At 39.3% G+C, this 16,577-nt stretch overlaps 1 protein-coding gene across 1 annotated transcript in view; it reads right to left on the reverse strand.

Annotated features, from left to right (window-relative positions):
• Positions 1 to 384: 384 nt before the first annotated feature.
• LOC136863295 (sedoheptulokinase) overlaps positions 385 to 16,577 on the reverse strand; it is a 165,775-nt gene continuing 149,582 nt past the window's right edge. The window contains exon 8 of the mRNA XM_067139680.2: positions 385 to 1,012. Within this exon, the coding sequence (XP_066995781.2) occupies positions 838 to 1,012 (175 nt within the window). The 3' untranslated portion in view covers positions 385 to 837. The remainder of the gene's footprint in view (positions 1,013 to 16,577) is intronic.

Here is a 16,577-nt window from a genome sequence, read left to right on the forward strand (position 1 = left end):
CCCCCTTAATGGGATTTTCTGAAAACAAAAAAAATACATGTTTCTTTATTTTTAAAGGAGATTCCAAATACCAATTTTTACGCCTGTAAACTTTTAAGTTTTTGAGATATCCTCATTTTAAAAATTCACCCCCCTTTTCACCCCCTTAGCGATGGAATATCCAAAAATCCTTCCTTAGCGAGCACCTACATGTTAATATGAATTTATCCCCTAAATTTCATTTCTTTATGTCCAGTAGTTTTGGCTCGGTGATGATGAATCAGTCAGTCAGTCAGTCAGTCAGTCAGTCAGTCAGTCAGTCAGTCAGTCAGTCAGTCAGTCAGTCAGTCAGTCAGTCAGGACAAGTTATTTTATATATATAGATAAAACTGCAACTGGAGAAAACTATGTATATAGAGACAATAACCTAACTGTATAAAACTTATAAACTGCAAGTGCAAGCAATACATTGATTTGTAAAAGATGTTCGACAGAGAAGTAAAATGCAAGTTATGTGTACATACTTGAATTTTTCAGTAACTGTGAAAAATTGACTGTTGTACAATTTTCATTTTAAAATTAAAATTTTTGTTATTGATGCCTTAACCTTATCACATTACTCTTAATGATCACATGTTACTTATTGCTATAGTTTCTTATTGCTACTTCAGTAGGTACAAAGATTACCTAGCAGTACGTATGGAAGGCACATGATTTTACTCGGATGTGGTGGATGATATTGTACACATAGCCGTAAAAGATCAAGAAGTTTGTACACGTACAATCATCTGTCTCAATCATATTAACTTACACAGAGATAATGAGAATTGGGCTTTCAAAAGAAATGTAATGTACATTTTATACTACAGATAGTGCAGCTCCCATAGCTGCATCACCGCCTGATACAATATCAACAGGCAGCTGGTACAAATTTTTAACTTCCATTTGCAAAACCTTATTCCGAGTTAGTGCAGAACCAAGTCCAAGTATGCGGTCAATACTGGATTCTAGTAGCATTTCACGAGGCATCATACTGAAACATAAGAAAGTTATGATAATTAGCTCATGCGTTTTTCCAGTGTCCAGAAACAAGGTGAAATTCTTTATGTTTTGCAGAGAACTTTGCTCAATAGGAGGGGGAGTATTCATATTGTGATTGAGGAATTTATTAAAAGGTTAACAATGAAATACATGAAATCCTAGTTAAGTTTCTTCTTTAAAAATAATAGGCAACTTGACGTCTTTGGGTGTACAGACCTGGAAGGCGTGATGATGATGTGGAATTATTTGATTATAGAGAAACTGAAGTGACAGATGATATAAATGATCACAAATTTGTTTAGCCATAGTTAAAAGTAAATGTGACAGAAAACAAGGTTGTAAACATAGGACTATTACAGAGTACCATATGGTTGATTAGAGGCGCTTGAGAAAGGTTTTTTTTTTTTTTTTTTTTTTTTTTTTTGCTATTTGTTTTACGTCGCACCGACACAGTAAGTCTTATGGCGAGAGAAAGTTTTTGAAAAGTAATTATGATCAGTGGAGTATATATATATAAGCCTATGGGATGGGTTTAAAGCAAAATGAGCCATCTGGTGATGAACGACAATACCATTTACAACAGACCAACTGTAAAGTATTCTTAAATTTAAAACGTCATTATTAGAGAAGTCTTCCTCATGAATAAACAAGATTTTCTTCTGAAGACTTGGAGCACTGTCTCACTCCAAATTTTCTGCTCATAGCACACAACACATCATTTGGTCGGCATACTCTTTCCGGGAATAGGTGAAATTATCTCAGGGAAATGCCTTTCAGTGAGGCATACATTTCTGTCAGAAGAACAACGTCAAGGTGGAAGAATGACATCAAAGCACCTTTCTTTCAAATTATCCATTCCAAATTCTGGTGAATTTCTCTGGCAAATGATCACTGCATTCAGAATTAAAACATTTATTAACCTCCTGATTGTCTGGCCTCGCGGTATAGGGGGCAACGCGTCCGCCTGTCACCTGGCGGCCCCAGGTTTGATTCCTGGCCGGGTCAGGGGTTTTTAATTGTAAATGATTAATATCCCTGTCCTGGGGACTGGGTGTTTGTATCGTCCTTAACGTTCCTTTCCTCACATTCAACACTCTACACTTCCGCAATTACACTTACACGCAGGTTCCTATCATATGGTGAAAGTAGTGGCAAAAGATCTGCAAAGGTCAATGCCATGAACAAATATCATTAAAAGAAAAAAGAGAAAAACCTCCTGAATGACCTAAAGTACCACTTGGTCATATTTCTTCTCTCTAAAAGGTAGCAGTGAAGGAGCTGATCTTTCAGATCAACTCCATCCATGTGATCATTATAGCTGGCAACAGAAATACAGGGAGGCTTTTCTTTTCTCCTGATCCTGCTTTGCTTTCTTTGTGAAAGTTTTGGCCACCACTTGAGGATGGAAACCAAGTTGGAATGCAAAGCTATAAGTTCTTCCTCTTTTTAGTTTCCTGTTGATCACATCTTTTGGTCATCCTTCCTGTTGAGGCACAAAATTCCTACAGAGTAAATTTAAATTATTTTAACATGTAAACCAAAGCAGATGCATTATAAAAATCATCCACAATGTATATACAAAGGTTGGAACTTAAATAGTGGCAACTATTTATTTACAACAGATACAAAAGAGTTACATGTTAGCAACCTTTACTGTCCTTCAATGTAGCCACCAGTGTTGTGTATAACCCATTGCCAGCAATGTGGATGTCGTAGTATACCTTTAGCAGAGCCTGTTCTGTTGATGGTGCGAATAGAGCAGTTTACTGCCTGTCGAATCTCTGCAACAGTTCTGAAGTTCATGCGGCAAGAGCATGCACTTCTTCTTCACTCGTAGGACGACCTGCCCGATGAATGTCCGCCACAGCCTGTTCTGTTGATTGTGCGAATAGAGCGGTTTACTGCCTGCTGAATCTCTGCAACAGTTCTGAAGCTCACGCGGCAAGAGCATGCACTTCTTCACTCGTAGGACGACCTGCCCGATGAATGTCCGCCATAGTTTGCCGACCATCGTTGAGGCCTTTACCCAATGTGCCACTGTTCTGTAAGGCAATGCGGATTCCCCGCAAGCCTCTTGAAGACCTTGATGACACTGTCGTGCTGTATGACCTCTGGCACATTCAACCTTGATCCAACTCCGTTGTTCCTGTTTGAAAAACATAGTGACAACGTTATATAAGACTGCTAGCTCACACGTGACTGTGTTACTCTCGCTTGTGAGCACGCAGGTGATGTGGGAAGGGCGAGTCGATTTGCTCTGAGGTAACTTCCAACCCTCGTACGTTGTTGACAAGTGGCTTCACAAGAGATAAAGAAATAGCTGAGGTTTTTGTTGTGTCCTCCGATGAATGTATTGTTTCAAATACAGTGTATTTCCCTGTGTATAATATAAATGAGGTGGTTAGGGGTGCGCAGCTGTGAGCTGGCACTCGGGAGTTAGCGGGTTTGAACCCTACTGTCGGCAGCCGTGAAGAGCATGGTTTCCCATTTTCATACCAGACAAATGCTGGGACAGTACCTTAATTAAGGTTACAGCCGCTTCCTCCCACTCGTAGTTCTTTCCTATCCCATCGTCACCATAAGATCTATCTGTATCCATGTGACATAAAGCAGATTGTGTAATATAAATGAACATGGGCTCACATAATTCGTATGATTTTATTCCAAATTTTGCAGACTTCAGGAGAATATATTGCCTAAAAGACAACCTACCCCACCATAGAATTAGTAACTTGTCAACTGCAATGTTGTTCTGTTCTGGTAAGGACCAAGTCTGGAACCTATCATTCAGGTAGGACATAACTGAATAAATTTTGAAAAATTTAGAAAGTCTCTGATATGCATCAAATCTAACATCATTGTTGAAATGCATAAAATTACCAATTGCTTCAAAACTATCCACTGAAATAACAGACCAAAAAATGGCATTGACTAAATAGAACTTTAGAAAAATAGCTTCAAAGCACAGGCTTTTGTACTATACCTATAAGCGTAAAAAGAGCAATGACAATGTATTTCTCATCCTTGATGATGATGATGATGATGATGATACTGTCCCCATTTCTACCATCGAGGTAATTTGCCCCAGACTAGTCAGCCACTCCCAGGGGTTCTCAGTTCAAACTGTGATAAAAAATGCCCTAAAAATGCATACACCCTGGATTTGATGGGGAACATATAACTAATATGGACACGGAGAGGTCAACTAAAAGCTACAAATAAACCAAGGCGAAGCATGCCGTCAGTTTTGGAGGAAAATCTGTTTATTAAAATAAACAAGAAAAATATAAAAAATAGCAAAAGGTATCAAGTGATCCAAATTTTTACATGACTCAGAATTTTTCATTCAGCTCCATAAACTTGAGAACAAAAAATATATTACAAATATACAATGTACGCTGACACACATACTTAACATATAAAATCAAATCTGGAAGTTTCATTAATTTTACACCTTGGGCTGGCATGCTCGCACCATGCTCCTGGCTTTACTATTTCCTTAACACTTTGAACTGTAGATGAGCACATTCCCCTTTCCTGCACACTTGACATTGCAGTGGGGGTCCCTAAACTTAAGAAAAGATGTGATTTAATGCGCAAAAGGGGAGACGGAAACTAACCTAACTGTACAATATTTTTAACACCCTGAGTGGTAAAACATCCTACCAAAATACATACATTGCATCCGTGAGATAGTGGGTTCGAATCCCACTGTCGGCAACCCTGAAGATGGTTTTCCGTGATTTCCCATTTTCACACCAGGCAAATGCTAGGGCTGTAAGTTAATTAAGGCCACGACCGCTTCCTTCCAACTCCTAGCCCTATCCCATCATCGCCTTAAGACCTATCTGTGTCAGTGTGACATAAAACCTCTAGCAAAATATATATATATATATATATATATATACTCTACCAGTAAAATAGCCCGACTTTATGAATTAATATTAAAGTTAGCACGAAGTAGGTCTCAGGGCAATTCTGGGTGGTTTCTAGCTAGGGCTTGGTACAGGAGGTAGGGTCCTATCTACAAGAAAAATTTTAAATAGACTGAATAATAGTTTTTTATTCAGAAAATGCATTTCAAAGTGCACATCACCTTAGTGTTGATAGTCGCTGTCTTCAACATCGCCTTTTGATGACCCGTCCTCCCAGTTCACCAGGCTGAACGGGACTGGAACATGTTCTGGAAGTTGCCAATATTACGTTGAGATAAGGCCGGAACACCCAGGTTGGTTTGATAAGGGTTTGAGTCTCGAAATTTCGATGTTCCGGACGATCTCCGATGTTCTTCGACGATGTTGCGGGGTAATCACTCGTCACATAACTTACACGAGCGTCCAAATTTACACGGTCCCCCGACACTTTGGTTTAACAGCACTGTTTCATTTAATATGGTTGGGATATGCAGTCGAATTCACACTTAATCTTGTAGATAGAATTTATAAGTTCACTAAAGATGATGATGATGCGGGTAGCATCGAGATTGGAAGAAAATAAAGCACAGTTCATGAATAGAAATAACGAAACTGAAAATTGTTCACGCACTTGGCACAGTTCGTGGTGATTTTCCACTAAATAGAGTAGCACTTGACATCAAAAGAAATGTATGACTGCTCTAGAGTTTATCAAAGACACTGCTGTCAGTCATGAAATAATACTAAACACTTTGACGAAGAAATAAGATTGAAATGATAAGCACAGTTTGTTGTTAGGTGCACTTAACATTAAATAAAATAGGTGACTGTTCAAGAGTTTATCAAAGACACTGCTGTCAGATACACACAAATAATTTACACACTGTTAAGAAGAAATAATACACAATTTGAATTGAAAAAAAAACACAGTTTGAATTCGGGGTGAAACACTCGTGTCGTAGCACACGATTATATTTTATCATGGTAATCACTTGCATTAACATTCATGAGAAAGTTAGAACACTTTCATAAACACTCTTGTCTATTAAGGAGATTATGCTGACTGAGATTTTATGTCACAGTGAATAGTATAACACAGTAGTGTCACACTGAAATTAATGATATGTGTTCAGAGATTAAGTTCTGCTGACTGAGATTTCAAAAGAAATATCACAGTTCCTAAGTTTCACACAGGTAACGTGGTAATAAACTCAGTTCTATAAGAAGAAATTAAGTTATATCGAGAAGTTTCTACGAGCGCACAGAATATAAGGTCAACTCAACTGTTGTCACCTAAGTCCAATACATGACTTGTCATAATCAGAGTTCCAACACACGCAAAATTCATAAGTTCAACTTGACGGATATAATCTGAGTCTACTATATAAAGATTTTGAATAATTTGATCTTCATCACACGCAAAAATTACAAGTTCAACTTAACTGATAGACTCAATGTTCATTATAAAGACTTTGTTATACATCAGAGTTCACACGTGCACAATTTATAATTTCAACACGACTGTCAGAGTTTAAGTCCCACATGAAGACTTTGAATATTCAAAGATAGCCTCTGTCAGCACTTTGACGAACACTGCAGCGTGGAGAGTCAGGCTGGACACCCAGCTATGACTGTGTGATCGGGTCTAGTGAGCTCAGCTTATATTCAGTTTGGGGCTCCTACGTCATCAAATAACATGATCCCCTTGAAGCGGATTATCTCGTGAATCCCTCGACGGATTTTCTTGAGATGTATAATTGGAGACGTTTATCTTATCCTCTTCAAAATGATGTATCGCTCAAGTCGCTGCTGTAATTATTACAGAAGTTTCAACATTTTTTCAATCGAATGTTCGCGAAAGCGTGACGTTCATATCCAGAACATACCAGGCCATGCAGGCTACATGTGGTGTCAGGCGGGTAGTCTGTCTTGTCCCTACAGCTACGTCACACACACAGCTGTCTGCGGATCACCTGCTCGCTCCTCCGAACGTAAACAAACTAAGTTCGCTCTGAACGTATTGTGTGATGATGAAGTACAATTAGTAGTAAAAAAATACGGCATGTACAGGTCGTGACCGGTACATATCCCTCCCTCTCAGGGAAAAAAAACCTGTGAGGATTTTCTTTTAATTTCATCTTACTCAAAGTATTTTTTGATATTTGAGGCATTGTAGATGCCTTCAAGTCTGCTATCTAGTCTGGTGATCTTATAGGCAGCATTGTCCAAAGACTCAGCAATCCATAAGGACCAAAATACAAAGGACAAAATTTTGCATAGACCCTTAATTCCAGACGAGACATTGCAGGTTTCCGAATTTTCACCTTGTCTCCCACTTGCAAGGGTTGTCTAAACTTACGGTTCCTATTCCTTCGTTGTCTGATGTCGGCAGCATGCCTCAATTTCCCTACGGCTTTAGCGATTCTCGCTTCTTGATCAATAGGGATGTAGGCAGAGAAAGTTCACGCCAGATAGCGTTCGTGTACTACTGGGTAAGCGCAAGGCGATCGTCTTATGTTTATCCCAGTCAGCTGCGAGTAATGTATAGAATGTGACCGAGTTTTCTGAGCTAAAGCCGATTGTATCTTCTCTAATTTTACTCCAAGACTATATTAATTGTATAGATATATCCCCTGGTATATTACGGATGATTTTCAGCGTTTAAGCCTTAAACAGCTGCAAAATGAGCTGCAGACCATAAACGCTGAAACTAGCAAGAGGAAGGAAGAATTAGTACCGGTACAGCGGTAATTAGAAAATTCTAACACGCTTTATTATCCAAATAATGAATAGGAGTCAGCATTCCTTTTCCTTAAGATAACAATTACTTGAGTATTGTACATTGATAAATATATAAATGTACCTCCACAAGACTTAAATCATAAATAGATATTTAAACACACACTTGCTCCCCTTGCTTATAGACTTCGATTCATGTATTTTTTAAGGTTGATGGCTTACATGAAACTGCAGGTACAGCCTCTATCCACCATCAAAGGCATGTGAATATTCTTGAGTTTGACCATCAGCCATAAGGTGAAGATCACTATCACAAATTTGCATCTGATGGATTATTTCGCATTTAGAAAATCGGAAATAGATGGAACACCTGTTTCCAACTACAAATCATTGTCTTATGTTGGATACAGGCTTTTCAGTGGAAAGTTTGTTTTGTTTATAAAAGGTTGAAATTCTAAAAGGCAGTGCTGTGCAATCCGAGTACACAAAACATAAGACCTATGATGTGAAGTTTATTTTAGGATTACCTCGTGATATTCTAGGAGGGGAATGTGAACGATTTGCTGGAGCATGCCCCAAGGCATGTTGTAAGCTTATTGCTGCTGTAAGCTACGCATTAGAGCACTTGCCCAAGACTGGTATTATTCAGTATTCAGAAACATGCAGCCAAAATTTATAAACTTTTCAGCATCCCCCTACCAAACGGTTGAGGCCAGTTAGCCCTATGAAAGTGGAATGTTTGCCCTTGGAACAAGTTTTGCTATGTACAATATCAGTTGCAACAGTTATAACTCTAGTCGAGGGGCATTTCTGTCTAAAAGCAAGGGGGCTGTTTTCAAGGATATTTTCTCTATCAGGCTCTTTAAATTGGCAGTACATGAAATTAATCCAAACATTAAATTTCTCCCAACAGTAGTTTTATGGATTACGAATTTAAGGCCTAGTTCTTTGTCAGATTTGTTGTCCTTAGCTTCATAACAGTCAAGAAGAAACATAGTCTGGGTTCAAGAGAGAATATCTGTAAATTATATGTTTTCTTTCAGAACAGCAAATACCAAATTATGATGTTGGACGTCTACAAACCCTGTATAAAGCAGTATGGCATCACGATTACGCATTGCTTGCTCAACAACCAAATTACCTGTAGAATTTTTTGAGTGCTGGTGTCTTTGAATATGGGAGTCACAAATCTAACATTCACTTCTTCGGGTTTATTCACGATTTCTTCCCGTACTTCAAGGGAGGTTATTTCTGCATATCCCGATATTGTACGCTTATTGTGGTAATCAGGCAAATTTCTGGTGTATGGCCTCTTCACTGTTGTCGTTGTGTTCGTGGTCGACAGAAAAAGCGATGGAACAGCGCCCGGTTTTAATCTTGCTCTCTCACTTTTAAATTCAAACGCATAAATTCGGTGGTTGTTATCAAAATGCCTAATCAGTTTATAGGTAGAAAATAGGAATTATTTCCCTTCATAATTCGCACTTGCCCAACAAAATTTTCGTGAAGTCACTGGGTTGAAAATAATGGGAACACCCTTTAATACTTTCGGTCAGATTCTTCTCACCGAAATTTTTCCTTCTAATAGCATGTAACCATTTCTTTCTCATTTCTTTATTTTGTGGAAACTGGTGAAACAAAAATGAGCTTCCCTGATATTTTCAAAGAGGAACACTGCAACAGCTTGACATAGTCATGAAAATAACAATTTAAGAAACTTAAATTCGTGGATATTTAGCGGCATGAGTACACAGGAGACAAATGAAGAGCGCATTGCGCTTACCCAGTAAAACAGCAATGCGCTCTATCAGTGCTAGTTCTATACATCCCTATTGCTGCATCTGGCAAAGTAGGGAGAATAGCATCCCACGGACGATCAGGAGTATGCTCATGATGCTCCAACATTGGAATATCTCCAGTAGATTCGTTGATAGTGGAGTTGACTCTCTTCTGCATAACTGGAAGCATATCAATCCATTTCCAGTGTTCTTCCTGGTGGTACACACGACAGAATCTGGCGATTTCCCTCATCAATCGCTCATCAGGGTTGGCTTCTGGATGACAAATGGAATTCATTATATGATGAATTTCTAGCTCTTCTAAAGCCGACTGGAATTCTGTGGAGGTGAACTGACTTCCGTGATCTGTTAGCAGTAATTCAAGTTTTCCCAACTCAGGAAAAAAATTTCTGTGGAGTCTCCTTAAAATATTCCTGGTGTTCGCCTTCTGGATAGACAACAACATGGTGAATTTCGAGAAGACATCAACGATGACCAAGACGTGTTTGTTACCTCTAGTCGCCTTCGGAAGTGGACCATACAGGTCGAGCGCCATCACTTCCCGTGGCTTCTCTGCGATGACAGGTCTTGGATATTCCCTCATAAGATAATTATTCGGTTTAATCCGCTGGCATAAGTCACATGTTCTTATAGTCCTTCTAATATCATTCGGGAGGTACTCCCAGATGAATTTTTCTTTTATTACACTGGCCACTTTATCCACTCCAGCGTGTCCTGTGATGAAGTGGCAAAGCCAGATGACGGCTTCTCGAAATTTAGTCGGGGCATAAATCCGTTTAATGGTCCTAATTGCATCAACATACTTATAGAGTAGCTTGTTGTCCCATGAGAAAGATTGGGCTGCCTGCCTAATTCGGGCGTAGTGTGGATCGTGTTGTGGGATCGATCCTTTACAGAAACGAATAATTTCTCTTAGCCTGTGGTCTCTCTGCTGGGCTTGGGATAGATACCAAAGTCTTCTCAAAAACTCCTCATCGTCACTATCAGTGACTGAAATCGGGCAGGCTATGGCAGCATCTGCGGGATTCCGACTGAGGGCGTCGGCTAGTACGTTTTTCTTTCCAGGCCGATGCACAATGGAGACATTAAATTGCTGTATGAACAGCGCCCACCTAGTGACCCGTTCATTTGTGAGGTCGGAAGATAGAATGAAAGTTAGTGCCTTGTGGTCCGTATAGATAGTGATCGGGAACCCAAAGACAACTTTCTTCCAATATAGAAGCGAATATACAATAGCTAGGGCTTCTAGCTCTGTGACAGTGTACACTTTCTCATGCGCCCTTAGCTTCAGACGAACGAAATGAACAGCTTGACATCAGGCTCACTGGGATTGACCTGGTAGAGAACTGCTCCAATTCCTATCCTACTGGCATCACATTCAATATGGAAAGGCCATTCATAATTAGGATAGCAGAGCTGCACATTATTTCTGAGCTCCTTTTAGTGGTAATAAAGGATTGCTCACATTCAGGAGTCCATTTCCAGCAGTTATTTTTCTTCAGTAATTCCTGGAGAAGCACTACAGTCTCCATGTACTGAGGACAATGTTGCGAAAAAATTGGAAAGTCCAAGGAATTGCTGAACATGCTGAACAAGGCCTAGGAAAATCCACAATGCATTGAATTTTAGCAGGATTTGGGTGGATGCCCTCACCGTTGATGACATGACCAAGGAAAAGAACTTCCGTCTTGAAAAACTGGTGGTTCTTCAAATTCATTTTGAAGTTCTTTTCTCTCAATTCTTTGAGCACTGTATGTACATCTTCTAAGTGTTGCTACCAGGTATAGGATGCTACCAATATATCGTCTACATAAATAGTGGCGATGGCTTTTACTTCTTCAGATAATTGGCTTTCCAACACTCTTATCAAGACGGCTCGCGAGTTCTTGATGCCAAAGGGCAAACGGTTGAAGACATATGTGATATTATCAAAGATAAACCCAGTAAAGAGCTGGCTGTGCTCATCCAAAACAATATGAAAGGAAGATGATGTTATGTCCATGCCTGAAAAATATTTTTTTTCCATAAAATTGCTTAATGGCATCTTTAAGTGGAGGAGGGTGGTCGTACTCAAGTACCAGTTGGTCATTCAAGGCATGAGCGTCCAAGCATAATCGCAGGTTACCATTGGGTTTCCTCACAATGGTGAGCGGATTAATATAGGGTGTAACGCACTTGGAGATAATTCCGTCAGCCTCCATTTGACGAATCAGTGTCCTGGTTTCATCCTTATACTTCTCAGGCACCAGGTATGGCTTACGTTTATAGGGCAAAGTATCCTTGACGTTGAAGTGGTGTCTAAAATTCTTAATCTCTCCAGGCTTCTCATCAAAGATGTCCGGATATGTCTGATAACTCTCTTCTTCTGCCGCTGCTATGTCAGGGTGGTAATCTGGGGCTCCAGTTACACTGGAGATGTTGGTGAGAAAATCAGGCCCATTGTCATTCAAAATTTCATCGATGGGTCCATCTTCATCAGGATCACCCTCTTCTTTTGATACAGGTCCCTCTTCTTTGGGATCACCCTCCTCTTTCTGTACCTGGTCGACTGGGGCGGCATTGCCAATCACACCATCGACTTGTGTACGGGGTAAATCAATCCCTTGAAGTCTATGATCTTCAATGTCTACCAACTGTAACTCTACAGATTCAATCCTACATAGACGAATAGTGTTGGCACAGTAGTCAATGGTAGCCTTAAGTTTAGATAGAAAGTCTGAACCCAAGATAAGGTTAAACTTCATAGGCGAGACTATCAGAAAAATATGCTCACACACTTCTTCATTGATAGCAAACTCAAGGAAGACTTGCTTCTTACCGGCAAAATGAGAATGTTATATCTATCCTTGATTAATGTTATCAACTTGTCAGATATTAGGGAAACTTGCGCTGCCGAGTCCACTAGTGATGAGACTAAAAATTCCCCAATGGTAATATTGATTATCGGTAAACTCCATTTGACACATTGACGAATGGGTGACTCGTCTTCATCAATGTGCCAATAATTAACTATGTCCACATGGAATGACCCGACCTCCTCATTTTCAGGCAATCTTATTTCTGAAAAATTTAAGTTTTTTTTGGCAACAGCACCTGTGGACTCTGGATTTTGACAAATGGTGTTGTTTCTCTTATGGTATTCTTGGTATTCAAGAGAAGTCGCTCCAGGTTGATGACCCTCCTGTTTCTTCTGATGGAGGTAGTCCTGCGTTTCCTTCCACCATTTGTGGAAGTCAGCATTGTTTGAGTCTCTATTCTCTTCTGGTCTTTTGTCTTGTTTTATCCAGGTAGGTTTAGTTTGGTATGGCGCCTGGCCAGAGTATGGGTGTTTCCTATACCCTCTATACCATGTAGGTGAAGACTGAGTATCTCTCTCTTCCCTTCTATCTGCACGTTCAGGACTTTGTCGCGATGGTTCAGAAGTGTTAACCTCAACTGGATGGGCGGCTACGTCCTTACTCTTGCTCGGTTTCAAAGTACCATGCATACAAGCAGTATCAAGACGTCGTAATACAGCATGTAATTGATCCAAGTTCTGAATGTTCGCTGCTACTAAGATCTCTTAAACGTGAGAAGGATACTGTAACCTAATGACCTGTATGAGTTCCTTCTCAGGCAAAGGAGGGTCTAAATACTGCATCTTCTTCAAAAGAGATAATTAAAAATCTGCATATCGAGAGGTGTTGATGGAGGTGTTATACCTTCTCGAATACAGTTGAAGTTTTATAAGGTGCTGAGTTTCTGCATTCCAAAAACATTGAATTAAAGCCTTCTTGAAGTCAGAGTATGTCTTAAAATTAAATTTGAAGATAGTGTACCAGGAAAGAGCCTTGCCTTCTAATAATCGGGCGACTGTTCTTAGTTTTCTATCTTCGCTAATTTTGTGCTCTTGAAAATATTCCTCTTACATTAATCAGAAACTCTTTAGCCGTGTAATCTTCTTTACTGGAGAATTTAGGAGGTTTTTCCTCTTGGACTTTAACAATAGTCGCCTGATATGACATTTCTCCCACTCCCTCTACCGAACTATGAATAGGTCTGGACGTATCTCGAGATTCAAGATTAACGACTTTAGTAGCTAGTTGATCGAGATTATTCTTGACATCTCCCAACTGGAGTTGGACTATTCCTTCGACTTGTTTGACATCATTCTTTAATTCAGTTTTAAGTTCACCAACATCTTTGCAAATATGACTAATTTGTGTGGTCGTATTATCGGCTTGTTGAGTGAACTGTTTGTCAAACTCGCCCTGCTTAGCTTTTAATAAAGCAACTTCATTTTCAACTCTGGAAATGTCATTCTTAACCGTGTCCCTAAGAGTATCTTGGACAGAAACAATTTTAGCCTGCATTTGTGAAAGCTGACCATGTGATTCCTGAAATTGTGTCTTGAAAGCTTCAATAAGCTGACCATGTGATTCCTGAAATTGTGTCTTGAAAGCTTCAATGTCCTGCGAAAGCTGTTGGAATGAAGGAAGAACCTTCTTCACATCTTCCCTAACAACTTCTATAACTTGATCCTTAATAGTGTTTTTCATTTCTTCAACATTATGAGTTAGTTGAGAATGGATTTCAGTGAATCGGCCATCAATTTTCTTATTGGACTCTGTAAATCTTTTTTCTATCCTAACACTTGCTTGATTGAAGCGTGATTCTAAGTTCACATTTATTTCAGTAAATTGGGATTGAACTACGTCATGTAACCACTGTTCTAATTTAGCATTAGATTCTGTGAATCGCTTATCCAAGCGGGCAAGGGTAGTTTTAGCTTCGGCATTTGCTTCAGCTAATCGTCTATCTAGGCTGGTATTTGATTCTGTTAAATTGTTTAAACGTTGGTCTAAGTTAGCAAGATTAGCGTTAGTTTGAACATTAACCTCAGCTATGCTAGTAAGATTGCTGTTATTTTCAGCGAGACGTTGCTCATAGATAGCACGTTTGGACATTACATTCAGCTATGCTAGCAAGGTTATTATTAGTCTGTGTAATATATTGCTCTAAGTTAAGCCTAAGGGCTTCAATCGCTGCTAGTATATTTTCCATATTTATGGCAAGCTTAATACCTCAAAATAAGAAAATTAGAAAATTTTCAATCATAAATGGAAATATCAGTCGCTTTAAAAGTTCAAAAGCACTCAGTTCAGCATATATTAACACATAGAAAATCAACCATATGACAAGAACACATAAAACACATAAATTATTTGCCACATCCAGGGTATAAGTCTCACTTTGCAAAAAGAAAACACACGTCCAGGGTGTTGTGATTGTCTATTAATTTGATAGCAATATTGACCTAGCTATCGTGCTCCAACGTGTAGGGTGCCACGTATATTACCCTCCTCTCTGTACCAGTAAAATAGCCCGACTTCATGAATTAATATTAAGTTAGCAAGAAGTAGGTCTCAGGGCAATTCTGGGTGGTTTCTAGCTAGGGCTTGGTACAGGAGGTAGGGTCCTATCTACAAGAAATTTTTTAAATAGATTGAATAATAGTTTTTTTATTCAGAAAATGCATTTCGAAGTGCATATCACCTTACTGTTGATAGTCGCTGTCTTCAACATCGCCTTTTGATGACCCGTGCTCCCAGTTCACCAGGCTGAACGGGACTGGAACATGTTCTAGAAGTTGCCAATATTACGTTAGATAAGGCCGGAACACCCAGGTTGGTTTGATAAGGGTTTGAGTCTCGAACTTTCGATGTTCGGGACGATCTCCGATGTTCTCCGACGATGTTGCGGGGTAATCACTTGTCACATATCTTACACGAGCGTCCAAATTTACACAGTCCCCCCGACACTTTGGTTTGTGACGGCATCAGGAAGAATGAACTCGCCCCACATACAGAACGCACCCTTGTGCACAATGCAACATTGCATCAGGGTATAGCTTGCTAAACTAGCGTCATTCGGCTGCGTGGAGTGAGCATGAGCATCACGCCTGTTTGTGTCTTGTTGGTGTAATCAGTGTAACCTATCTCACATGCAAAGGTGTACTAAAACTGTGTGTGGTGTAAATAAATCTTATTATCCATGAGGGCTGGTTTATTTATGAACGATGTGGAGCTGCCTACAACCAAGACTCCATAAATGGTGACCCCGAGTATGGAGAACACGCTCATACCATAACCTATCTTGGACCACGTGCTTCACCACAGATCACGGTATGTTACCACACTTTATTTCAAAGAGGCATTAGACTGTTTACTTCATTGGAACTACTACCTCTTCCGAGTATGAAACCAATTCGACAAACGACAAAAACAGTCGCCAGAATCCTAACGGCCATCGGTGATACGCATCGCTTCAGTCCGCACGCGGCAACTTTACGCCACTTCTCTTTGTTACGCCGCATCTGCTACTCTTCAAGAACGCAACATATCATCTAAAAACTTGTATGTATATAACCTACGTTTTACTTGTTCCGGAATATTGCAAATTATTCACAACATAAATTCGTTGTGAAGTTGTACGGACATCACAAAGAAATGTATAGGCCTACAGTGGACAGTACCTAGTTTTCTAACCATAGTTACAATCTTGGTGTTAAATTGATGTACGTAATCCAGCAATCTTCTGTGCAATTTTCTTTCTCTTTTTGATAATTAAGGCCTAAGATACAGACTACTCCACAACATAGGCCTACCTTATTTGCTGTTCAAACAAGAAAAATTACTTAAAATAACCTACTTCTCATGCATTACAACTGCTTGAATTGTTGTACTATATATATATATATATATATATATATATATATATATATATATATATATAAATCGTAATCGTGCCTTTTAGTGGTTTCTAAGTTGTTACATTACAGGTGTAACATACAGTTGCATTATATGGACATTCCTCAAGACTTAAAATGGACATTGGAACCCACGGTTTATGCTTAATATTTTCATTTATAACCAAAATCAGTGTGTAACATCTGCAAGATTATTTTGTTAACTTATAGTTTATATGTTTGTGAATCTCTTATCATATGCTAGGCCTACCTGCATAATATTTCTTTTCCAGCTAACCTATAAGATTGTTTCAAACCATTTGTAAATTTGTGCTTGTGTTGCTCATCCTCACATCTTCATTCACTTACACTCACAAC

The sequence above is a fragment of the Anabrus simplex genome, chromosome 2 (genome assembly GCF_040414725.1).
Source record: "Anabrus simplex isolate iqAnaSimp1 chromosome 2, ASM4041472v1, whole genome shotgun sequence".
Lineage (NCBI taxonomy): Eukaryota > Metazoa > Arthropoda > Insecta > Orthoptera > Tettigoniidae > Anabrus > Anabrus simplex.